The sequence below is a fragment of the Brachyhypopomus gauderio genome, chromosome 18 (assembly GCF_052324685.1).
Source record: "Brachyhypopomus gauderio isolate BG-103 chromosome 18, BGAUD_0.2, whole genome shotgun sequence".
Classification (NCBI taxonomy): Eukaryota; Metazoa; Chordata; class Actinopteri; order Gymnotiformes; family Hypopomidae; genus Brachyhypopomus; species Brachyhypopomus gauderio.
Window position 1 is genome coordinate 7,535,040 of NC_135228.1, and position 25,783 is coordinate 7,560,822.

Genomic DNA, 25,783 nt, shown 5'->3' on the forward strand with positions numbered 1-25,783 from the left:
TTGTGAGAAGTGTTGTGATATTAAAAAGTATGTTCAGAGCAAGAGAATGATGCAAGACTTGGTTGTGTGTGTGTGTGTGTGTGTGTGTGTGTGTGTGTGTGTGTGTGTGTGTGTGTGTGTGTGTGTGTGTGTGTGTGTGTGTGTGTGTGTGTGTGTGTGTGCATTCTGCAGTAACTGGAATACATGTTTTTAGATCGTAATGTCCTCCCACTAACAAAAGATGCCTTTTTGAAATAGAAATTCCCACAGGATGTGCACATGAAAAAAGTAAACTAAAGAATTGGTTGCAGATATGATTAGGTGCCAACAGCACTTCGCTTATTTGATATCAAAGCTTTCAAACCAATCTGGATAAACCCAGATACGTGTGTGTCAGTGGCAACAGAGAACAAGAAAAAGAAAGAAAGACAGAAACGGTGAAAGACAGGAATAGGTTTCAAATCATTCATCTGCACTAACTTGTTCATTACATCAAATCAAAACAACCAAACAAGTCTGGGGCACTCCACCCTTAGGGTGTAGAGGTGGAGGAGAGTGAAGGGTGGAGAGAGTGAAGGGTGGAGAGAGTGAAAGAGAGAGTGAAGGGTGGAGAGGTGGAGGAGAGAGTGTAGGGTGTAGAGGTGGAGGAGAGTGAAGGGTGGAGAGGTGGAGGAGAGTGAAGGGTGGAGAGAGTGAAAGAGAGAGTGAAGGGTGGAGAGGTGGAGGAGAGAGTGTAGGGTGTAGAGGTGGAGGAGAGTGAAGGGTGGAGAGGTGGAGGAGAGTGAAGGGTGGAGAGAGTGAAAGAGAGAGTGAAGGGTGGAGAGGTGGAGGAGAGAGTGTAGGGTGTAGAGGTGGAGGAGAGTGAAGTGTGGAGAGGTGGAGGAGAGAGTGAAGGGTGGAGAGGTGGAGGAGAGTGAAGGGTGGAGAGGTGGAGGAGAGTGAAGGGTGTAGAGGTGGAGGAGAGTGAAGTGTGGAGAGGTGGAGGATAGAGTGAAGGGTGGAGAGGTGGAGGAGAGAGTGAGGGGTGGAGAGGTGGAGGAGAGTGAAGGGTGTAGAGGTGGAGGAGAGTGAAGGGTGGAGAGGTGGAGGATAGAGTGAAGGGTGGAGAGGTGGAGGAGAGAGTGAGGGGTGGAGAGGTGGGAGGAGGTGCAGGAAGACAGTAAATGTGGATGTAAAAGTGTGATTCTCAATATTGTCCACTAGAGGGAACCCCATCCACAATGTACAGTGTTCAGGAGGGTGAGTGAAAGTAGGTTATGGGGTTACAGTAGCAAACAGGTCAAATACTTGATATATGAAATTTTGGTAGGAGACGATATCAGTAATAAAAATGTAATTAATCACAAATGTGTGATTGCATGTGAATAAATGTAGAGTTATGCAGGTGAATGACATGCAGGTGTTTGTTATACAGGACGAACTGTGCTGAATACATCTGTATTGAACTAAAGATATGCTAACACACACAGACAGGCACAGACACACAGACATACTGGTCAGAGCATTTGTTGTAGTGTAGTGTATAGTACACACAAATAAAAGCTTTTCAATGGGACAGAAACACCCTAAGATGATGAGAGGAGAGATTTCATCTCGTCTGTCTTCCTTTTCACCCACCACCTACTCTATCCCTCTCTCTCCCCATTCATCTGTCTCACTCTCTTTACTCACTCTCTTTTTGCTTTTTGTTGTCAGGGTCCTCGTGGCTTGTTGGGACCTAAGGGACCACAGGGCGCACCAGGTTCACCTGTAAGTCTCTACCTTGTTCACACAGTGAATGCTTTGATCCAAAAATACACATTTGTTACATTGTGGTTACAATCCTGTTTATTCTGTAGATAATTGTGAAATAATCGTTCCTTCTTTAGGGTGTCACAGGAATGGATGGCCATCCTGGTCCCAAAGGAAACATTGTGAGTTAAATACACATCTGTACGCACACACACACACACACACACACACACACACACACACACACACACACACACACACACACACACACACACACACACACACACACACACACACACACACCATTTTCTTTCTCTAACAGGTTGATAAAACTGCAAGAGAATTTCTAAAATTAACATGCCTGCCCACACTATCACCCTATTTCCATCTCTCATCCAGCCTCTCTCTCTCTCTCTCTCTCTCTCTATCTCTATCTCTCTCTGTTCCTCTGGTCTGTCTCACTATCTGCTCCTCTGATCTGTCTCTCTCTCTGCTCCTCTGGTCTGTCTCACTCTCTGGACCTGTGGTATGTCTATTTTTCTTTGCCCCTCTGGTCTGTCTCACTATCTGCTCCTCTGATTTCTCTCTCTGTCTCTCTCTCTCTGCTCTTCTGACCTGTCTCTCTGACTCTGCTCTGATCTGTCTTTCTCTCTCTTCTCCTCTGCTCTGATCTCTCTCTCTGCTCCTCTGCCTGTCTCTCTCTCCATCTCTGCTCTCCTGATCTGTCTCTCTCTTTGCTCCAATAATACATCGTTCTCCCTGCGTCCCTGTTTTCCTCTCTCTCTCCCACACACACACACACACACACCACACACACACACACACACACACACACACACACACACACAAACACACACACTGCATGCCTTCTCATTGTGGTCAAACACAAACACTGATGGTGACAGCCCACATTTCAGTACTGTCAAAGAAAGATTCTGCTAATGAGACTCTGTGTGTCTCTGAGAATGCTGTGTGTGTCTTTGTGCCGTGTGTGCGTGTGAGTATGTGACAGAAAAAGACAAATTTGTAGGAGATATAATAAGATAACCTCAAGGCTTCATATTACCACATAAAGGATGTACAATATTTCTTCTTTATAGGTTTTCATTGGTCATTGCTGAGGTTTTTGTTTATTTTTTTGTGTTTGTTTTTACTAGAATTGGATGTTGATGCTCTGTTTCCTTCTCACAGGGACCTCAGGGTGAGCCCGGCCCACCTGGACAACAAGGAAACCCTGGTGCTCAGGTAAACTCAAGGCCACGGCCAGGTATTTTACTTAAACCCCTCCTACAATGGACTCTCCCCACCTGGAATCCCACTCTGTAGATTCATTAAGTTGAAACAGCCTTGTAGCAACCCAGCCATGAGTGGAGAAGGTGGGTTTACCTGAACACCTCCAGAACATTCTGGAAGCCAAGATGGCGGCAGTGAGATAGGTTCACTTGAGCAGATGAGCGTGTAATGTGACGGACATCCTGCTGAATGCACCTCGAGAACGACCCTTATGTTTCAAGGGCGCTAACTTAACATTCCCTGACTCTGCTGGCTGCTCTGATATCCTGTAGTTCATCAGTGCCAGAACAGGACAGGTGCTACTAGAGCCAGCCAATAGCGGTAGAGCACATCGGCAAGAACCAATCAGATTCTGCTGCACTTGATCGCACTGCAAAAGTGCATCGGTTCAGGAGAAAAGTGTTGAGCGTTTAAACAGCGCAGTACAGATACACTTAGTGAATGCTGACCTCTTCACACAGGGACTCCCTGGGCCGCAAGGAGCCATCGGAGCCCCAGGAGACAAGGTAATATGTGTGTATGTGTGTGTGTGTGAGTGTGTGTGAGTGCGTGCGTGTGTGTGTTTGTGTTCATCCTTGGTGAGACAGAATTACTGTGTGTGTGTATGTACGTGACTGAATTAACCTGCGTGAGGATTCCTGGTTGTTCTCTGCAGGGTCCAACAGGGAAGCCAGGGTTGCCAGGCATGCCAGGAGCTGATGGACCTCCAGTGAGTTTAAGGACACTCACACACACACACACACACACACGAACATAAATGTGGACACAAAAACATGCACAGATGGACATAGATGGACAAATATCAATGCGAATACACACCTGTACACACACACACACACACACACACACACACACACACACACACACACACACACACACACACTCACACACACATAAATAGATTGCTCCAGGCTTGTGAAACAGGTGTTTCCCAGTGCAGCAGGTGGAGAGATGAAGATGGCAGATGACAGAATGACAAAAGCACCTGTGACACAGCAGACAGAGAGAAAGAGAAAGAGAGAATGAGAGGGGGAGAGCTAGAGACCAGACAAACAGTACACTGATGAGAGCCAATTAAATGAGATGTTTATCTTCTTCAAACTATTCTATAGTATGGTGAATCTGTTCTCAGTTCTGAGCATATAACACTGATGAATCTGTTCTCACAGTTGAAAACATAATGCACCGATGATCTGTAAACTGATGAAGTTTTAATATATGTTATATGTAATCCATATTTTTGCTTACTTTTCTATATAAATACATACTTGTTTGTAACCTTGATTATGACTTTTTAATCTGTAACACCCCCCCCCCCCCCCCCCCACACACACACACACACACACACACACACACACAGGGACATCCAGGAAAGGAGGGTCCATCTGGTGAAAAAGGAAACATGGTAGGACCTGCTTTCTGAAATAGTCTCTTCTGTGTTTAGAAGACCTTCAATCTAACGACTATATAATCCTAATCCCATCAGTGATGGTGTAATCCTTTAGTCATTGTCTTTGCATAATCCCGCATTCCTCTGCCTGTCCCAGGGACCACCTGGAGCCCAGGGGCCCATTGGCTATCCCGGACCCAGAGGTGTGAAGGTAAAGAATTAAATCTCCACCCATGTCGAATCAACACAACATAACTCAACAGATCAACCCAAAGCACCTCAACCCCACACAAATCAATATAACTCAACACAAACCACCCCAACCCAGCTCAAATGAACATAACTGATCTCGACACATCTCAGCCCAGCTGAGCTCAAATTTACAACTGTTGACTGATTATAAGTGTTTTTGGGTTGTGGAGTATGAAACATTTTTGTGTGTTTTTGAGGCTGGCTGATTAGAAGCAGTGGAGTGAAGGCCTACAGTTCAACGTGTTCCCCCTCTGTGTGTGTGTGTGTGTGTGTGTGTGTGTGTGTGTGTGTGTGTGTGTGTGTGTGTGTGTGTGCGCTATGTAATCTTGTCATCTCGCTCACTCCAGGGTGCTGATGGGGTTCGTGGGCTGAAAGGAAACAAGGGTGAAAAGGTACTGTTAATCTCTCTGTCTGTCTCTCAGCTTTCTGTCTGCCTGTCCTGTTGCTATCTGCCTGTATGTATGCCAGTCGGTCTCTCTTTTGGGTTTCTCTATGTCTGTGTGTAGGCCTATGTCTCACCATCCGTATGTCTCTCTGTCTGACTCCCAGTCTGTCTGTCTGTGTGCCATTCTCTGTTTGTGTCTCTGACTATTTTTTCAGTGTAACTCTCACTGTTACATTAACACTCATAAGTGCGACCATTTTAAAAATCCCTCATTAAAAACATTGTATTCATTATAAAGTCATAGCCACCCAGAGTGTCAGCAAATTACACCTGGCCTCCACAAATAACAGTTTCCATGGAGACAGGCCCTTTCCAAATGTGCCTTTTTGTGTGTGTTTGTGGAGCTTGTACGTGTTTCTCCCGTGCCTGTTCAGTTGATCTGATATCAAGACAAACACATGTTGCACTGTGAGGCACACCTCCCAAAATGCATTACTCACCTTTGGGGCTAACTGTCTGAAACTTGGAACCTTTACAATCAATCGGCAAAACACTTTCCAAACCTCCCCCAGTAAAGGGCATATAATTTTCTCTCCCTTAAAACAAATGTTCTCCTTCTCTTCTGCTCTCCTGATATCCCACTCTTTGCCTTTTTCTCTCTCTCCCTTGCTATCTCTTCTCTTCCTCCCTCGCCCTTTCTCAGGGAGAAGATGGCTTCCCTGGATTTAAAGGGGACATGGGAATCAAGGGAGACAGGGTAAGATGCTGTTGTCTTGGTTGTTTATTTTTCGATGCCTTGCCGTTGCCGTCCCCACCACCTGCTGCCGCGGCTCCATTGTGGTCATCAGGGGTCATCAGGGCTCCATTGTGAGGGGCAGCACGGCGTTACTGCTGCCCCGTTTGAAGACCTGCTGCTTGAAATGTCTTCATCTCGCTCCTGTGCCTCCGTCCAGGTGTCCTACCCAGGAACCCCGGCCGTAGCCACTCTCACAAATGTTTTCCATTTTGGTTCAAGAGACCCCACGGGTACCCTGACCCATCTGGCCTGGGCGACTAACAGACACATGCTTCTGGTCTTGTTGGGGTTGTGCGTTAGAGCGAAGTCCGCGGTGATCTAGTATCCAGTACCACCAACACGCAGTTGAGAACACATAAGCCATGAAGACTCATAAAGGCATCCCAGTTCTTGTTATGGACTTTCTTGAAAATCATCTGAGGAGTCTACTCCAAATACTTTTTAGTTATGAATTTTTCACAGCTTGGACCTCTGATATAAATTTAATCACTTTTGGAATACTTTGAATGTGTATTCTAAGCCTCACCAATTGCCTATTTGTCATGGCACTGGGTTGAAATTTGTACCGATCTTACCCTAAGGATATTTTGCAACATGTGCTCAACTAATTTTTTGTTTTAGAAGGTTTTAAAGTAATCAAATTCATAAACATGAATAATTTAGCCAAAGAAAGAATGTTTCAATTCCAAAAACAAGTCTGAACTAGAATTCACTTACATACAACCAAAGTGTGTTCTATGTAGTATTACTATAGTTCATGAAGTATTAGGTGTGTTCTATGTAGTATTACTATAGTTCATGAAGTATTAGGTGTATTAGGTGTGTTCTATGTAGTATTACTACAGTTCATCAAGTATTAGGTGTGTTCTATGTAGTATTACTACAGTTCATCAAGTATTAGGTGTGTTCTATGTAGTATCACTATAGTTCATCAAGTGTGAGGTGTGTTCTATGTAGTATTACTACAGTTCATCAAGTATTAGGTGTGTTCTATGTAGTATCACTATAGTTCATCAAGTATTAGGTGTGTTCTATGTAGTATTACTATAGTTAATCAAGTATTAGGTGTGTTCTATGTAGTATTACTATAGTTAATCAATTATTAGGTGTGTTCTATGTAGTATTACTATAGTTCATCAAGTATTAGGTGTGTTCTATGTAGTATTACTATAGTTCATGAAGTATTAGGTGTGTTCTATGTCGTATCACTATAGTTCATTAAGTGTTAGGTGTGTTCTATGTAGTATCACTATAGTTCATCAAGTATTAGGTGTGTTCTATGTAGTATCACTATAGTTAATCAAGTATTAGGTGTGTTCTATGTAGTATCACTATAGTTCATCAAGTATTAGGTGTGTTCTATGTAGTATCACTATAGTTCATCAAGTATTAGGGGTGTTCTATGTAGTATCACTATAGTTCATCAAGTATTAGGTGTGTTCTATGTAGTATCACTATAGTTCATCAAGTATTAGGTGTGTTCTATGTAGTATCACTATAGTTCATCAAGTATTAGGTGTGTTCTATGTAGTATCACTATAGTTCATCAAGTATTAGGTGTGTTCTATGTAGTATTACTATAGTTCATCCAGTATTAGGTGTGTTCTATGTAGTATTACTATAGTTCATCAAGTATTAGGTGTGTTCTATGTAGTATTACTATAGTTCATCAAGTATTAGGTGCAGCAGTTGAGAACCACAGATCAGGTAAATACAGCATCAAGGCTGAAAAACTTTTTATATATTAAATTTTCCCCAAAAAGCATAATTTCAGTTTACTTGAAACTTTGCTATGGAAAAGTTTATATTTAGTTTATAGTTAATAGTTATATTTATTTATAGTTAATATTTAATAATTATTTGAATATATAAGAATTGTTTGAAGAATAAATTATTCTACATTGAGGTTTTGTATATCTGTGATATCTTCTGGCCTGTTTTTCATTAGGAAAATAAATGAATAAGTGGAAGTGGATTGTTTTTGTCAAGAGAATCCAGGATTTGAACAAGGAGGTCTAGACACGTTGGTATAGGATGTCCCAGCAGCATTAAAGGTTCCATAAGTGTTGTTTTTATAATAAAACATAAGATAAAGGATAATGAAGCCTTTGATTTCTGAAGATTGAAAGCTTTTTGTGTTGTGCTGTGGCTCGTGTTGAGATGGAATACTGGACTGTATGAACTAAGCAGAGCGGAGCAGTAGGAGCAGGCTGGGACACCTGGGTCTTAACAGTGGATTATAACACTACCCTCATCTTAGAGTCACTGAGAGTAGCTGTCAGGTTGTCTCATCCTATGTGTGCACTCATACACACACACACACACACACACACATGCACACATCCCAGTTCTATAGGGATGCAACCTTTAGACAACCTGATCGATTTGATGGATATCTGAAGTGTTAGATGTTCTCTTTTCTGAGAACATCCACACACACATACACACACACAAACAAATCCTTCTGGCTCCTTGTTTGAGTGGGCAACACTCCAGATCCACACACTCTCACACCCATACACTCTCAAACACAAAACACACATATATGTATATTATACCTGGCAGCATCAATTACTGCTGATATGCCACTTTTCTCTGTCAAATTCTATAAACACAGCCAAAGAAAAATGTGAGTGGCAGAGTGGCACATATGCACACACACACACACACACACACACACACACACACACACACACACACACACACATATAGGCACACACACACACACACACACACACACACACATATAGGCACACACACACACACACACACACACACACACACACACAGGTTTGACTGATGGTTGAGAACGTGGGTCTTGGGTCTTTACTGAAAATGCAACACTACCCATAATCCTCCACTTCAAAGAAAGAATGAAAGAGATCGAGCGCTCTCTGTCAGACATTGACATATCTGCTTGAGCAGGGATTTGTGGGAAATTACATACATGACTGACTGGAATTGTGATCTGTGGTTGTGTGTGTGTGTGTGTGTGTGTGTGTGTGTGTGTGTGTGTGTGTGTGTGTGTGTGTGTGTGTGTCTGTGTGTGTGCACGTGTGTGCGTAGGGAGAGCTCGGACCTGCAGGGCCCAGAGGAGAGGATGGACCTGAGGGACCGAAAGGCAGATCTGGTCTTCCTGGAGACTCTGGACCCATTGGATCATCAGGAGAGAAGGTGTGTGCATGTGTGTGTGTCTGTGTGTGTGTTTTTGTTCATCCCTGTGTGTTTGTGTGCATGTGCAAGCATTTCACTTTGCTTAATCAGCAAGAATCTCTCTTGAGAAAATGTTTTATTCATTCATTCATATATTCATGTTTTGTTTGTTTATTTTAGGGCAAGCTTGGTGTTCCAGGGTTGCCAGGTTATCCTGGAAGACAAGGACCAAAGGTAAATATACACCCAGTTGTCCAAAATTTATGTACTGTTTAGATTTTTGAATGTGTGTGTGTGTGTGTGTGTTTGTGTGTGTCTGTGTGTCATGAGTTTGAACTTTCTGATCAAAGCTAATTGGATTTTACCCATAATGCTGTCTGCTCTCAGCATTCAACTTGACCATGACCCAGAATGCCCTGCTGTAACAGCACTTTCTTCTCCTCCTCACCTCTCATCCGCATGGACTTTGATGGACGTGAATAATTTTATTCTCCCTCTTTCTCTCTCTCGTTCTATGTCCCTGTGTCTCCTCTCTCTACTCTCCCTTTCTGTCTCCCCTCCCTCTCTCTTTCTCTCTCCCTCTCTCTTCCTCTCTCTGTCTCCCACAGGGTTCTCAAGGATTCCAAGGATTCCCAGGAGCCAATGGAGAGAAGGGCACAAGGGTATGACAGGCAGATGAAAGCTCCGCCCCATTCCACCGCCCAGCTGTTTCACTCCGCCTACTCTTTCATCTTGACCACTCACCCAATAAGCTGTCAGATTTCAAACACAGCAGCGCAAGCTACGAATTCCATCACACCTTGAATCCTGATTGCAACTGTCAATCAAAACCTTCTTTATGGAATATATGTATATATCTGCTGTGCCGCTGCAAAATACCCAATATATCATATGGTAATGTGCAGCTCATTGCTAGTCTTGGGCTCAATAAAACCATGGGCCATATTTCCAGTGGCCTTTTCACACAATACGCCTGAGAGACAAACCAGATTATCACATTAAGGAGACAGGGGTGTGGCTGTTCCTCTGGGAAAAGAAGGGTGTGGCTATTTCTCTGTGAAGAGAGGGCTATGGCCATTCTTCTGTGGGGTCCTTCAGTCTTCGATGGCTCGAGCTTCTAATTCCGATTGGCTGTATTGGCACAGACGTTGGCCATAAGGCCTGCGCATTAAGCTGCTTATTATCTCAGATGTGCACACACACACACACACACACACACCGAGCTTTGTTCACTGCTCGGTGCAAGCCTTTGTACAGGCACTACCCTGCTCATTAATATTCACGGTTTGTTTTCTTTTGGACTACACTTCCGAATCCTTTTTTGTTTTCAGCTTAATCACAATCTTTTCTCACACTGAATAAACACCATATGGCTTGGCGTACATTTTGGGAGGGAAGAAAGAAGCAAATGAAATCTAATTAACTCTGGCGTGCACTCGTTTCTAATGGCTAAAGCCAGCACTAGCAAAAAGTAGCACAGAAAACAGCCAAACCCACTCAGGCCAGTTTCATGTTCTGCGCATTATACATTATAAACTTTTAATCATTAATTTCAGTCCTGTAGTTTAGAACGAAAGAGCCTGACAGGGAAAGTTATTGTTACGTTGCTGTTTAAAAGACAAATACTTTCACTATTGCATCATGAGGCAAGAGATCTGAATCAGTCCTCACTTGAACCTCGGAAGAAGTAGAACTAGACACTACACGCAGTGGTGTTAGTTACACTGCATTGTATGCAACTACAACACAACTGGGTTTTTTACTGGGCGTGAAAGTAGAGAGCATTCCTACTGGACCAATCGCAAGTAGAGAGCATTCCTACTGGACCAATCGCAAGTAGAGAGCATTCCTACTGGACCAATCGCAAGTAGAGAGCATTCCTACTGGACCAATCGCAAGCATTTGATAGTGGAGCATCACTAGTGGGTCGTGAACAGGTTTGTAGCTGTAGAACTGAATAACTCACTGAATAGCCAATTGGAATGTTCTAAGCAGCCATTCACATGGTCAGCTAACCAGCATATGGTGGAAAATGTACAAAACATTTAAATTCTTTCTCTCTAACCCTCTATCTCTGTGTGTTTTAGGGAACGTCTGGAAAATCTGGTCCCCGGGGACAGCGAGGACCTACTGTAAGATATACATCAGCAGACAGAAAACATATATATATCAATCATTCAATAGGCATACTTTTCAATGCTGACTTGTCTCTGTCCCTGTAGGGTCCTCGTGGAGAGAGGGGACCCAGAGGCCCCACAGGGAAAGCAGGACCCAAGGTGATTTTGTGTTCCAGTTGGAGCGTTGAGAATGCTCATGTCGAGAATGTTAATGTTATTGTGTGTGTTTTATGTATATGTGTGTTAATGGATTTTCCAAGCGTGAATTGAGGCTTTTACAGTTGTTTACTAAGGATGCATTTCGTCTTGAAGCATCTAAAATATGTGATGTACTGGTCCGAATACACAATGAGCTATCTCATATATTTACATCTTTAACTTCCTGTTTCCTCCTCCCCTGCCCCAACTCCACAGGGCAACTCAGGAAGTGATGGACCCCCAGGACCTCCTGGTGAAAGGGTATGCATTAGCAATATCATGTTATTCTTATCGTTGACAATTGATCAGTGATGGACAATGTCTAATGGACATGTGTGTGTCTGTTTGGGTACTGCAGGGTCTGACTGGACCTCAGGGACCAACTGGATTCCCAGGACCCAAGGGTCCTCCTGTTAGTGAAATTAGCAATACAAATGGCCACTTTTTACACAATCTAATCTAACCTAATCTAATCTGTGACTTCCTTCTTCCTTCCCTGTCTCTCTTTCCCTCCATTTTATGCCATTTTTCTATCTATACTAATTCTTTCAGGGACCGTCTGGAAAAGATGGACTGCCTGGACACCCTGGCCAGAGAGGAGAGACGGTAAGAACCTGATCACACACACACATAACCGCACATGCACACACGCACTCCCATTACTGTGTGTCTACTCTCATACTGCCCAGAAAGCACAGACTCCATGTAGCCCTCCAAATAAACCTCCATGGAACCCTCTGTGTGTCCCCCACAACCCCCACCCACATCTCCTCTCCTCAGGGTTTCCAAGGCAAGACTGGTCCACCCGGGCCTCCTGGTGTGCTTGGACCTCAGGTAAGACCCGCCCACCCGGCTTACTCCCGCCTTCTCATGTCACGTGACCAGCCTTTATACCCCGGAATAGAGCCGCCTGTTGGGATGACATCTGACGGATTTATTTTCACTTGTTCGTAATTTCGCTTCTAGCTGTATGTTATTCCCCAAGGAGGATGCATATCTATATACTTGAGAGTGTACAGAGAGTGACAGATTAAGAGAGAGAGGGATTAAGAAGGAGATTAAGAGACAGGTTAAGAGAGAGAAAACCGAATGGAAAAGAGAGAGAGGGTGTGTGAGAGAGATGTGAGATCTGCTTTTAATCTCTTCTAATACCCATAACCTTTATAACACTCAAAAATCTCTCTCACATTCATTGACTTGGACAGACTCACAGATGTACATGTGTACATGCACACAAATTCCTACACACACACACACACACACACACACACACACACACACACACACACACACACACACACACACACACACACACACACACACATTTACTATTCCAGATAAGCATACTAGTCATCTGTCTGCAGAAAGTTTCCCAAAGACATATTACATATTTATGAGGTGGTCAATGGATACAATGTAAGTGATTATAGGAGGTCATAAGAAGGTATTAGAGGTGGTTATGGGTCAGGAGACCAGTCGTAAGGTGTCCTAAAGGCTGTTAGGGTTGTTTGTCGAGTCCTTTCTCCTGGCACTGTTGTTTATGCTGTTAGATGGTAGCAGTTAGCAGCTAATGAGTTATTCATGAGCAGATTCTGCACTTTATGCTAATGTACAGGTGGGTAGCTACTCAACAGGCTACCACACAGTCACACAGACTTTCTCTCTCTCACACATATTGATACCTCACAGCTTCAACATTTCAAAGCATGTTTTCATCGCACACTGGCTTTTTGCAGGAGCCATATTGAATGACCAATAACAGCCAAGTGTGGTGTGTGTGGGCCTCTATGCCTTCAAGATCAAAGCACCTCAAACTGTGTGTTACCCACTGACCAAGAAGCCTTTTGACTGGCTGCTTACTTCACTGTGTCTCCAGACTGCAAGATCCTGGGAGAACAGATTAATAGTCCTGGATAATGTTGTGAGACTCAATGCAGCTGAGGCTGGGCATGTGCTGACCAAGTCGATGCTGAATACTACATTACCCATAATTCATCCCTTGTACAGGGACCAACAGGTGAGACTGGACCAATGGGAGAAAGAGGCCACCCTGGACCTCCAGGCCCACCAGGTGAGCAAGGTTTGCCAGGACCTGCTGGAAAAGAGGGAGCCAAGGTGAGACCACACACACACATACATGCATATGCACACGTGGACACACACACACACACACACACACACACACACACACACACACACACACACACACACACACACATACATGCATATGCACACGTGGACACACACACACACACAAACACACACACTCATACACTCAGATGCACACGCACACACCACAAACACACACACTCATACACGTGGACACACACGCACACACCACAAACACACACACTCATACACTCAGATGCACACGCACACACACACACACACACACACACACAAACATGCATATGCACACGTGGACACACACGCACACACAAACACACACACTCATACACTCAGATGCACACGCACACACAAACACACCACAAACACACACACTCATACACTCAGATGCACACGCACACACACACACACACACACACACACACACACACACACACACACACACACACACACACACGCACATACACACATACAACCTGTACACTATCATACAGATGGATTTTAAAGACAAATAGAAGAGAAAAAAGCTTAATTTAGTCTTAGTAATTGTTTAATTGTTCTATTCATTCATTTGTTCATCCATTCCATTAAACATGTATGTATGGGTGTATGTGCGTGTGTGTGTGTGTGTGTGTGTGTGTGTGTGTGTGTAGGGAGATCCAGGCCCTGCCGGCCCAACCGGTAAAGATGGACCCCAGGGTCTGCGTGGTTTCCCTGGAGACAGAGGATTGCCTGGCCCTGTCGTGAGTACCATGTTCATCATAAAGGATGCGTGTGTGTGTCCGTACATGTATGTGTGTGTGTGTGTGTGTGTCATACGTCCATCTCTTTCTTGATATGAAAACATAGACAAGGGAGGTGTGTGTGTATAAGAGTGTAAGAGTGTGTAAGTGTGTAAGAGTGTGTGAGTGTGTAAGAGTGTGTAAGTGTGTAAGTGTGTAAGAGTGTGTGAGTGTGTGTGTGTGAGTGTGTATGTGTGTGTATGTGTGTGTGTGTGTGTGTGTGTCTGTATGTGCTCTTACATGTATGTGTGTGTTCAGCAGTTTTTATGTGGATGTTTTTTTTTTGCAGGGAACTGCAGGTTTGAAAGGAAGTGAAGGCCCACCAGGCCCACCCGGACCTGCTGTGAGTAAACACTCCAGCTCTCTCTTCCTCTCCCTCTCCCTCTTCTCTGTCTCAAGGCCCTCTCTCGTTCTCCCTCTCTCTCTTGCCTCCCTTCTCTCCCTCTCTCTTCCTCTCTCTCTCCATCTCTTTCTCCCTCTCCCTCTCTGTCTCATTCTCTATTTCTTTTTCTCTTTCGAGTATCTTATTTACGCTGTTTCTTCATCTCTCCCTTTTCTCCTCTGCTATACATAATGGGCCTTCAGTAAGTAGACAAACTGTGTTTATTTACAAACACGCGCGCACACACACACACACACACACACACACACACACACACACACACACACACACACACACACACACACACACACACACACTCCATCATCTATTACCTCCCCACATCTCCACATCACTAGGTATTAAAGATGAATTACATAAAGGACAGGATAAGCAGTCTAATGTAATCAATATTTCACACTCAGCATATATGCGGTAGTCAATAACCCCCCTCACACGGGGGCCCTGTCCTTTTGAAGGGAGCTCTCCCAATTAAAGCTCATTACATCCCAATCCATCTATCCATAGTCATCCATAGGCCTGCATGCATGCTTTACATCTATACAAGCTCCATGCAAGTCAGTGGATATGTCTTGATTCCTTCTCTCTTCTATCTCTCTCTGTCTCTCTCTTCCTCGTTCAGGGTTCTCCTGGGGAACGTGGTCCCGCTGGTCCGGCGGGCCCCACTGGCCTCCCAGGACGGCCAGGACCTCAGGGACCACCAGGCCCAGCTGGAGAGAAGGGTGGACCAGTAAGTACCACCAGTCTTTTACCCTAGTCTTTTTTGGTCAATAGTCCCTGAGCTCCCATACACTGCACAGTTTGGGCAATTAAACTTGGATTTGCTCTAAACTTAAATCGGACTAATTTAAGTTGAATAGGACTCATTATTTAATTAGCTAATTATCTGGCCAGTCAGAAGCTAAGATAGTTGTAAGAGTATTTTCAAAGTCCTGATTGAAACAACAGCAATTTTTCACTTATACCAAGTGACATCCCCTCAGCAGGTGTCATGCAGATGGTTAAATTATACACAAGTTAGATGCAAATTAACATGCAAATTAGCATGCAAATTTCACAGATATCTTCCGTTGCCTTTGGGTCATGTAATGGGCTCTCGTATTTGTATTGGCAGCATTAGGAGTTCAGTGATGATGTTCACATGAAGTGTTCTTTTCAGTCTGGCTGGATGCAGTCGAGTACTGACAGGATTATCTTGGCAATGCTGATTTACTGTGTAGACAAGTTTATGTTTTAACCGAAATGCAAAATTAGGACGCCACGATGTTTACAGTAATATGTATCATGCTCACACATGCACCTACAGGACTTAATGTGTGTCTTCATCGGCAGCTAACAGTGGGTAAACACCGTGCTTGGTATTAGGTTAAATCTGTGTGTGCAGGAGGAGTTGTCAGAGTACATATGTTGTCAGGTTACCAACACAAACCTGCCTCTCTCTCTCTCTCTCTCTCTCTCTCTCTCTCTCTCTCTCTCTAATTGTCTTTCTCTCTTCAGGGAGAGAAAGGTCCTCAAGGCCCTGCTGGTAGAGATGGGATACAAGGTCCTGTGGGTCTGCCTGGACCCGCCGGACCCCTGGGACCTCCAGGAGAGGATGGAGATAAGGCAAGTCCAAACCTCCATTCAGTACCATTCAGCTCACCCAGTACAGTTCGACCAGTTGATCTGCGAACACACCCAGTTCACCCAACAAACCCAGCACACCCAGGTCACCCAACACAACAGGTTACCCAGCACACCCAGGTTACCCATCACACCCAGTGCAGTTCAACCAGTGCACCCAGCTCACCCAGTGCAGTTCAACCAGTGCACCCAGCTCACCCAACACACCCAGTTCACCCAGTGCAGTTCAACCAGTGCACCCAGTGCAGTTCAACCAGTGCACCCAGCTCACACACCAAGAAGCTAAAGCCACTGACTTGCATGCTGAGGTTAGCGTGTAGAAAGTGAGGAATAAAAGACAGGAAATTAGGATGAAAGGAGTCAATGGAATGTGCGGGGAGAGAGGTAGAGAAAGACAGAGTATGAATGAGAGAAAAAGAGATAAGGAGAAAGACAGAATTCAAGCTTAGCCCAAGGTTTGGCAATATGGGTGTCATTTATCATGCAAATAAGCCATGCTCAATTAAAAATGAGCTGAAACTAAAATGAAATGCAAATGAAATGACAGGTCCGGGAGAGTTTGAGAGGACTGAACATCTATTGTGAAACTCATTAAGTCTGCAGTCGCTCTCTGCTCCTCTTCAATGACACTTATCTGTTCCACTTCTGCTAATGTGTGGAAACCCAAGAAACAAGTAATAGCAGGAACATCCAAGAACTGAATCACGTGACTGTATTGGACTTCACGTGACTGTGTTGGACTTCACGTGACTGTGTCGGACTTCACGTGACTGTATTGGACTTCACGTGACTGTGTTGGACTTCACGTGACTGTATTGGACTTCACGTGACTGTATTGGACTTCACGTGACTGTGTTGGACTGGTGTCACCACAGATTTGGAGTCCATTTCCTCTGGAGTTGGACTACAGTTGTGTAGAACATAGAGTTGTTTAGAACATAGAGGTGTGTAGAACATAGAGTTGAGTAGAACATAGAGTTGAGAGGAACATAGAGGTGTGTAGAACATAGAGTTGTTTAGAACATAGAGGTGTATCTTGCTTGTCATTACTGCCCCAGCAGCCTTTGCAGCGCTGAAGCGGACAAGCCTGCAAATGCCACTGAGCTCTTGAACATTTTGCTTTTTTAATGTGCTTTGTCACTGTCATGGCCAACATCTCTACTGATCCAGATGAGAGAGCCGTAGGCATTCTGGTGAGTCACGTCACACTGTGAATTTATTTATTTTTTTGTTAGATGATCTAGCAAAAAGAAATAAATACATTCACAGTATTCAACACGTCTCGTTGTGAGCACAGTAGGTAGCACTAAAAAACTTGGTATTTGACCACATATTGACCATATTGTGAAGCTTAACTTATCAGTGATCACTTCCACAGAAGCTTTATGAGAACATGGTGAAAGTGTGGAAGATAGTTGCAGGAGAATGTAGCTAAGAGGAGGATACTGAGAGAAAGAACGAGTGGGTGGAGACTGAAGGAAAAACTCACGGGTGGAGTTTAAGAGGAGAGGAGCTCGTCGGTGAGGTGTGACAGAAAGACTTTTGGATGTCTGTGCTCAACTCGAAGACTTTTTGAATAGACATGCGTGACATCACAAAGGACATGACCTGCATTATGTGTATCTTTGATATTTTTAAAAGCATAAAAAATACAACACTGATGCAAACTAATTGTAGTTCAACTGAGGGTGAAGCCACAATTATGTTGTCTGTGAAATGCAATGGAGAGCAATGTTCAAAAGATCTGACTGAAAGTAGTACATTAGTGAAGATCAGTCTAATGACTCTTCATAATGTAATATAATCACTGTTTGTAATAGATAATATGAGCCTCAACAATAATCCTCTAAGAACCGTTTTAGGAATGTTCTCCCTGTAGGTTTGACTGGCGTTCGTACGGTTATTAGTGGCGTATATTCAGTAAACCTGCAACACAACAGATACTGCTAGATATGCTTCACAGTGAATGTTGCCGTAGCAACTAACCTGCACTTATTCTGAGCTCAGTATTGGAGCCAAAACCCTTCAGTTTTCACAACTCAGAGTTAACAGAGCTGGGACAGTTTATTAACCTCCATTCACTGCCCCTCAATACACATATATAAATGTTTTCAGTGCGTGTGTGTGTGTGTGTGTGTGTGTGTGTGTGTGTGTGTGTGTGTGTGTGTGTGTGTGTGTGTGGGATTTCAATGTGAACCATGAATCAGGCATGAGTGCTGCTGAGCCTGCTGGGAAATGTAGTCAGATAGGAAGGGAAAAACAACGAACAATGCAATGACTCAGTGATACTGTTATTGCTGCATTCATCACCTCACACATATTGTCTCCACGTTTGCCCTCTATACACACACACACACACACACACACACACCCACACACAAATCCAATTGAGCTGATGCCCCCAGCTTACATTATTTATTACACAAACAGTTCCTAATTGTTAAGAAGAAGATGAATGAAAGATGCTAATGTGTATCCTAAGGCCTCGTGCCTTTGATGCATGACTTCCATGTTCAGTAACGTTGTCTGAACGTTGCTCTACAGGGTGAGATCGGTGAGCCCGGACAAAAAGGCAGTAAAGGTGACAAAGGCGAACAGGTGCGTCCGTTACATTCCCATGTTGTTATTGGTTCATTCTTTCTCTTTGTCATTCCTGTTCATGAAACGTTTTTCACACTCCCATTTCACTGGGACGTGGTTGTGAATGTGAATATGAAAATGAACATATTTTTATGTGTTATGCTGAAAGCCCATGAGTCTGTGCTCTGACAAGCCTTTGGCGAGCAGTTATGACTCCTCCCCCTGTCGTTTCTTCCTCCCTTGGCTGTTCTCCTTTCCTTTTCCCAGGGTCCTCCTGGCCCAACTGGTCCCCAAGGCCCTGTCGGCCAGCCTGGTCCTGCCGTGAGTATTTTTCCATGTTCTTTACATCCCCAACGTCCCCATTACTTTGTGTTTGCAATTCTGCCCCTTGCCATCATGCATTAAGCATTCTTGGAATGAGGTGTTTTGGAATAATGCATTTTGGAATTTTTGGGTTGTGCATTTCGGCACGGGGAATTTAAGAATGAGATCCTTCACAGCGGAATGACACTGTTTTGATCAATGCATTTCGGAATGACGCATTTCGGAATGACACATTTCGGAATGACACATTTCGGAATGACACATTTCGGAATGATGAATTTTGGAATGTGGCACCTCAGAATTCAGCCCTTTGATGTTGTTCATTGAAGCGTTCTGATGTCCATTCGTTACACTTTTAGGCCAGTGTTTCCTAGTCACACACTCCTGTCCTCCTCCTTGCTTTTACATCCAACCTTTTCACATATCAGCATATTCGAACCCGTCAGCAAGCACCTGCCACTCAGACTGAGTCATCAATGTCTGTCACTGCTTTTAATTCTTCATTCACAGTTTAAAAATCACTCCCTCCTGCACAGTGCTGTTAAACTGAATCACAGAGCAGCATCAGGCAGATCATATTCATCATGGTCTCTTACTCACTCTCTCTCTCTCTCTCTCTCTTTCCCTCTCTCTCTCCCTCTCTCTCTCTGTAGGGGGCAGATGGTGAGCCTGGTCCCAGAGGACAGCAGGGTTTGTTTGGTCAGAAAGGAGATGAGGGAGCACGAGGGTTTCCTGGACCACCAGGACCAATCGGCCTTCAAGTAAGAACACACACACACATACTCGCACTCTCTCTCTCTCTCACACACACACGCAGATTAATTACTTAGGTCACATCACAGCGTATCAGCTAAATAGTCTTTTGTAATTTTATTACAGCCACCTGGCTCTGACTGGTTATATGTAATTTTTGTTTGCACACAGGGTCTGCCTGGATCTCCAGGTGAGAAAGGAGAGACTGGAGATGTCGGTCACATGGTGAGAAACAGCATTTCTGACCATATCATCATTAACACCACACATTACTGTGAGAATATGAGTTGATTTTGAGTCCTTCCCCCTCAGGGTCCCCCTGGTCCTCCAGGACCCCGAGGCCCCTCAGGACCCCCAGGAGCTGATGGACCCCAGGGCCCTCCAGGAGGCATCGGAAACCCCGGGCCCGTGGGAGAGAAGGTGAGTGTCCCACCAGGCCCTCTCCCCTTTGACCCCATGGTTCTCATTCACTGCCATGTTTCAACTCGCCAGATACTCCATTATCCTGAACTGGTCAGGAAATGATGGATGATGACCATAAATTAAAGTTAAAGTAATGGAACTACTAAACCACACGTGTCAAACATCCTTCAGGACGTGGGTGATGGGTGTAGTGTTGATTCACTGGAAATTCTCTACGTGCAAGCGGAATGGGTTTTTTATGTTTGCATTTTACCCTCCTGTTAACTTTAATTAATACGTATAGACATTACTTGATAACCTTGAGAAAACTGTACTGAGTTCCATTACCCCATGGCATATAAAGAAGCCTGTTAGAATGCCATCATGCCAAGTCACCTTTTTAATTAAACATTGAAAAGTAGCGTTAAAGCAGCCATAATTGACTTCACAATTCTTGCTGACTTCCACCACATTTGGCCCTGAAGGACTCCACTACCTCCAGTCAATGCCCAAACGTTCTCTCAATGTCCCTAACTCCATTGTTTAAATGCCCTCCCTCCATTCTCTAAAGCCCCTCCCTCTATTCTCTAAAGCCCCTCCCTCCTATGCCTGGCATGCACATGTAGAATTGGTACTAAGCAGTACTAATCAAAACTGGTCATTAGTATAGTACATGCCTGTGTGCCTTGTGAGATATTTTAAAAAGTTCTGTAGTGTAAATCTGTTGTCCCTGAACAGAGAAATCTTGTCCCTGAAAAGTATGATTGTCACTATGGGCCTATAACAGCCTGGCCCTTCTCTGTGTTATGAAGATTGAAATACAGCATCGGCAGTAAAACAACACAGTTTATGTAAGTGCTACCTTAGGCAGCTTAACTCTGAATGGCAACTACATGTGAGACAGACAGTGTAAATCTAACAGTAGCTCAGCTAACTCAGCCAACTCCATCTGTAACTGTTAGCCGTAAAAGGACGAGATATGTCCATACATAGATACTGTAAGATGAACTAACACGGGTTTGTGCAGCTAACAGCTAGCCTGCAGCATAAACATAACTTTCATTTTGTCAACTGTGTGTATGTGGGATTTGAGGACTGCCGAGAGTTATTTTGCTATCCAAAAAAGTATTACTTTATTTATTTATTTATTTATGTGTGTGTGTGTGTGTGTGTGGGGGGGGGGGGGGGGTAGAGTGTATGTATATGTAGAAGACCACTTTATCAGAACCTGCTAATCTGCTACAGATAAAATATGTTCCTTATATAAAATGTAAATACTTCACACATAATATTACACAAATAGCTACACATTCATTTACATTAACACTTAACTCTTTTGCTTTATTCATTGGCTACTTTATGCATAACTCATTACAAAATGGATTCAAAGGATGAATGGATATTTAATAACACTGATTTGAATCTTTCTGTACTTAACTGAATCATATTATAAGCCTACTGAACTGAATCATGCATTCAGTGAATTTTGTTGTAGTAAATCATATTGTGTTGTGTTGGAATCATATCAGGTGTACATCAAACATTGTTTAGGGAGATTTTGTTTGTCTGGTGGGTGTGGGGGGTGAGCAGCACCTGTGTGAGGGAATTTTCAGTGGTTGGGTTTAAACAGTTCACTCAAAATGGAAAATGTAACAGATTGTCCAGAGGGGAACCAAGAGAACCCATAAAGCACTCTGGCCACACACTTATATACACACACACACACACACACCTATACACGCACACACACCTACCTATACACGCACACACACACACACACACACACACACACACACACACACACACAAATATACCTCCACATGCACACACACACACACACACACAAATATACACTACCGTTCAAAAGTCTGGGGTCACCTAGACAATTTTGTGTTTTCCCTGAAATCTCATACTTTTATTTATCAAATGAGTTGCAAAATGAATAGAAATATAGTCCAGACATTGACAAGGTAGAAATAATGTTTTTTTTTTTTTTGAAAAAATTTTCTACTTTAAACTTTGCTTTCGTCAAAGAATGCTCCCTTAGCAGCAATTACAGCATTGCAGACCTTTGGCATTCTAGCTGTTAATTTGCTGAGGTAATCTGGAGAAATTTCACCCCATGCTTCCAGAAGCCGCTCCCACAAGTTTGATTGGGTTAATGGGCACTTTTTTATACCATACGGTCAAGCTGCTCCCACAACAGCTCAATGGGGTTGAGATCTGGTGACTGCGCTGGCCACTCCATTACCAATAAAACACCAGCTGCCTGCTTCTTCTCTAAATAGTTTGTGCATAATTTGGAGGTGTGCTTTAGGTCATTGTCCTGTTGCAGGATGAAATTGGCTCCAATCAAGCGCTGTCCACAGGGTATGGCATGGTGTTGCAAAATGGAGTGATAGCCTTCCTTATTCAAAATCCCTTTTACCTTGTACAAATCTCCCACTTTACCAGCACCAAAGCAACCCCAGACCATCACATTACCTCCACCATGTTTGACAGATGGTGTCAGGCACTCTTCCAGCATCTTTTCAGTTGTTCTGCGTTTCACAAATGTTTGTCTGTGTGATCCAAACACCTCAAACTTTGATTCATCTGTCCATAACACTTTTTTCCAATCTTCCTCTGTCCAATGTCTGTATTCTTTTGCCCATATTAATCTTTTTCTTTTATTAGCCAGATATGGCTTTTTCTTTGCCACTCTGCCCTGAAGGCCAGCATCCCGGAGTCGCCTCTTCACTGTAGACGTTGACACTGGCGTTTTGCGGGTACTATTTAATGAAGCTGACAGTTGAGGACCTGTGAGGCGTCGATTTCTCAAACTGGAGACTCTAATGTACTTGTCTTCTTGCTCAGTTGTGCAGCGGGGCCTTCCACTTCTCCTTCTACTCTGGTTAGAGCCTGTCTGTGCTCTCCTCTGAAGGGAGTAGTACACACCATTGTAGGAAATCTTCAGTTTCTTGGCAATGTCTCGCATGGAATAGCCTTCATTTCTCAGAACAAGAATAGACTGTCGAGTTTCAATTGAAAGTTGTCTTTTTCTGGCCATTTTGTGAGTTTAATCGAACCAACAATTGTAATGCTCCAGATTCTCAACTAACTCAAAGGAAGGTCAGTTTTATAGCTTCTCTAATCAGCAAAACTGTTTTCAGCTGTGCTAACCTACTTGCACAAGGGTTTTCAAGGGTTTTCTAAATATCCAATAGCCTCCTTACAGAGTTAGCAAACACAATGTACCATTAGAACACTGGAGTGATGGTTGTTGGAAATGGGTCTCCATACATCTATGTAGATATTGCATTAAAAAACCACATGTTTACAGCTAGAATAGTCATTTACCACATTAATAATGTATAGAGTGTATTTTTGATGCATTTAATGTTAGCTAAATTGAAAAAAAACTGCTTTTCTTTCAAAAATAAGAACATTTCTAAGTGACCCCAAACTTTTGAACGGTAGTGTACCTCCACATGCACACACACACCTATACACACACACACACACACACCTACACACACACACACACACACACACACACACACACACACACACACATATATATACCTCCATACACACACCTACACACGTATACCTCCACACACACCTACACCACACACACAAACAGACACACACACACACACACACACACACACACACACACACACACACACACACACCTTCACACACACACACACACACACACACACACACACACACACACACACACCTACACACACACCTACACACACACACAAAGTAGGACCTAGGGAAGTCTGGGGCTGCTAGCACTTGGCAGCCTGCTCTGACAGTGAATAGATTTTTTTATTCTCAGAGGGAGAAAAGTGCCGTTTCTGACAAGCGAGAAGCGATGATGATGATGATAGATGAAAATGATGATGGTTATGATGATTATTGTGATAATGATGAGGAAGATGGCGATGATGATGAAGATGATTGTGATGATGGTGATGATGAATGTGTTGATGGTGATGATGCTGCTGTGACATTTATTCATATATTCAATACAAATCCTCGATTCCAAGCCCTCTCTCTCTCTTTCTACCACTTCTCGTCTCTCTCCTTTAAAATGGAAAAGGAACATGTTTGCTAAGCTATTTGAATAGAAGTCCCTGTCAAAAGTAAAAAAAAAAACTCCCTCTCCTCTCTCTCTCTCTCCCTCCATCTCTCTCTGTCTCTCTCTCTCCCACTCCCTCTCTCTCTCTCCCGCTTCTCTATACTCCCCACTGTCTCCTGGTCTTCTGGGTAAACAGCGGCTCTGTGTGGGTTTCTGGCAGGGAGTTCAGCACCAGGAGAAAGACGCCTTTCCTTCAGATACCACAGACTCGAGGAGATGGGGCAAGGAAAGCACAGCAGATGAAATGAGAGGAAGAGAAGGATGGTACAGAGAGAGAGAGAGAGTGATGGAGTGAGAGAGAGAGAGACAGAGAGGTAGTGAGAGAGTGAGACAGAGAATGATAGTGATGAGACAGAGAGAGAGTGCTAGGGAGAGACAGAGAGGGTGATAGAGCGAGAGAGAGAGGAAGAGAGAGAGAGAGAGACAGAGACAGAGCGAACCAAAAGGCAGTTTTATCATGTTTGGTGGGATCTCATTTGAGACTTTACGTTAGACTTATAGATGACAGTGAGGCGGAACGTCTGGGAGACGTACAGATTATGATGTCACACCCACACACAGCAGCACGTAAAAGGCGACTAATCTGAAACGTTCGTACACACGTAAAGACGTACCAAGAACACAGCGCGCAATGAGGACACAGGTGGGAGAGAGAGGAGGAGAAATGTGGTACAGAAAGAGAGAAATAGGAAGACAGGATGAATGTGAAGGTTTGGAGAGAACATGATGGAGAGAGCGATTGGGGGAGAGGGGGTTATGGTGAGCAGATTTCTGTGCCATCTTCGGGCTGATGTTAGCAGGTGGCTCGTCTCAGCGTAGGACGTTTTGACTGACAGCCGTGGCAGTTAGCCTGATGGATGCTTGGGATTTATGTAAGCCAAGCATAGCTTTACACACACACACACACACACAAACACACACACACACACACACACACACACACACACACACACACACACACACACACACACGTGGTCAGAACATATATTTTGTAAATGTGATTCCTTTCTAGAACATTCTGCCGCTGTGCATTCTGGATTGTTAAGGCACAGCGTGTCTCCATAACGTCCGGGGAAGGGGGTCTGGTTTATTCATTCTGTCATCGTGGCACAGAGAGAGGCTGTAATCGTAACTGTAACTCTCCTGTAATGGTTTCCGTGTAAGCTGCCTGTTTAGACTCTGCTCTGTAACCATGGCATCCTCGTGCTTGGAATGGCAACGAGCTAATGGCCTGTTCAGACTGAACCTGTTGCTAGGATACGATGTCCGTTCATCATCCAGTGTCTCCCTGCAAAGGCTGGATGAAGACACCCGGCAGATGCTGAGTGAGTCAGAGTTCAGAGGCCGAAGGTGAAATAGCCTC

General features: G+C 43.9%; 1 protein-coding gene across 1 annotated transcript in view; it reads left to right on the plus strand.

Annotated features, from left to right (window-relative positions):
- col5a1 (procollagen, type V, alpha 1) overlaps positions 1-25,783 on the plus strand; it is a 58,923-nt gene that overhangs the window by 21,067 nt on the left and 12,073 nt on the right. Inside the window, 28 exon segments of the mRNA XM_076980011.1 lie at positions 1,675-1,728; positions 1,848-1,892; positions 2,902-2,955; positions 3,465-3,509; positions 3,659-3,712; positions 4,364-4,408; positions 4,551-4,604; positions 4,993-5,037; positions 5,734-5,787; positions 8,893-9,000; positions 9,160-9,213; positions 9,588-9,641; positions 11,067-11,111; positions 11,202-11,255; positions 11,511-11,555; positions 11,653-11,706; positions 11,847-11,900; positions 12,075-12,128; positions 13,302-13,409; positions 14,075-14,164; positions 14,493-14,546; positions 15,226-15,333; positions 16,101-16,208; positions 18,771-18,824; positions 19,074-19,127; positions 19,784-19,891; positions 20,055-20,108; positions 20,196-20,303. Coding sequence (XP_076836126.1) covers positions 1,675-1,728; positions 1,848-1,892; positions 2,902-2,955; positions 3,465-3,509; positions 3,659-3,712; positions 4,364-4,408; positions 4,551-4,604; positions 4,993-5,037; positions 5,734-5,787; positions 8,893-9,000; positions 9,160-9,213; positions 9,588-9,641; positions 11,067-11,111; positions 11,202-11,255; positions 11,511-11,555; positions 11,653-11,706; positions 11,847-11,900; positions 12,075-12,128; positions 13,302-13,409; positions 14,075-14,164; positions 14,493-14,546; positions 15,226-15,333; positions 16,101-16,208; positions 18,771-18,824; positions 19,074-19,127; positions 19,784-19,891; positions 20,055-20,108; positions 20,196-20,303 — 1,818 coding nt within the window.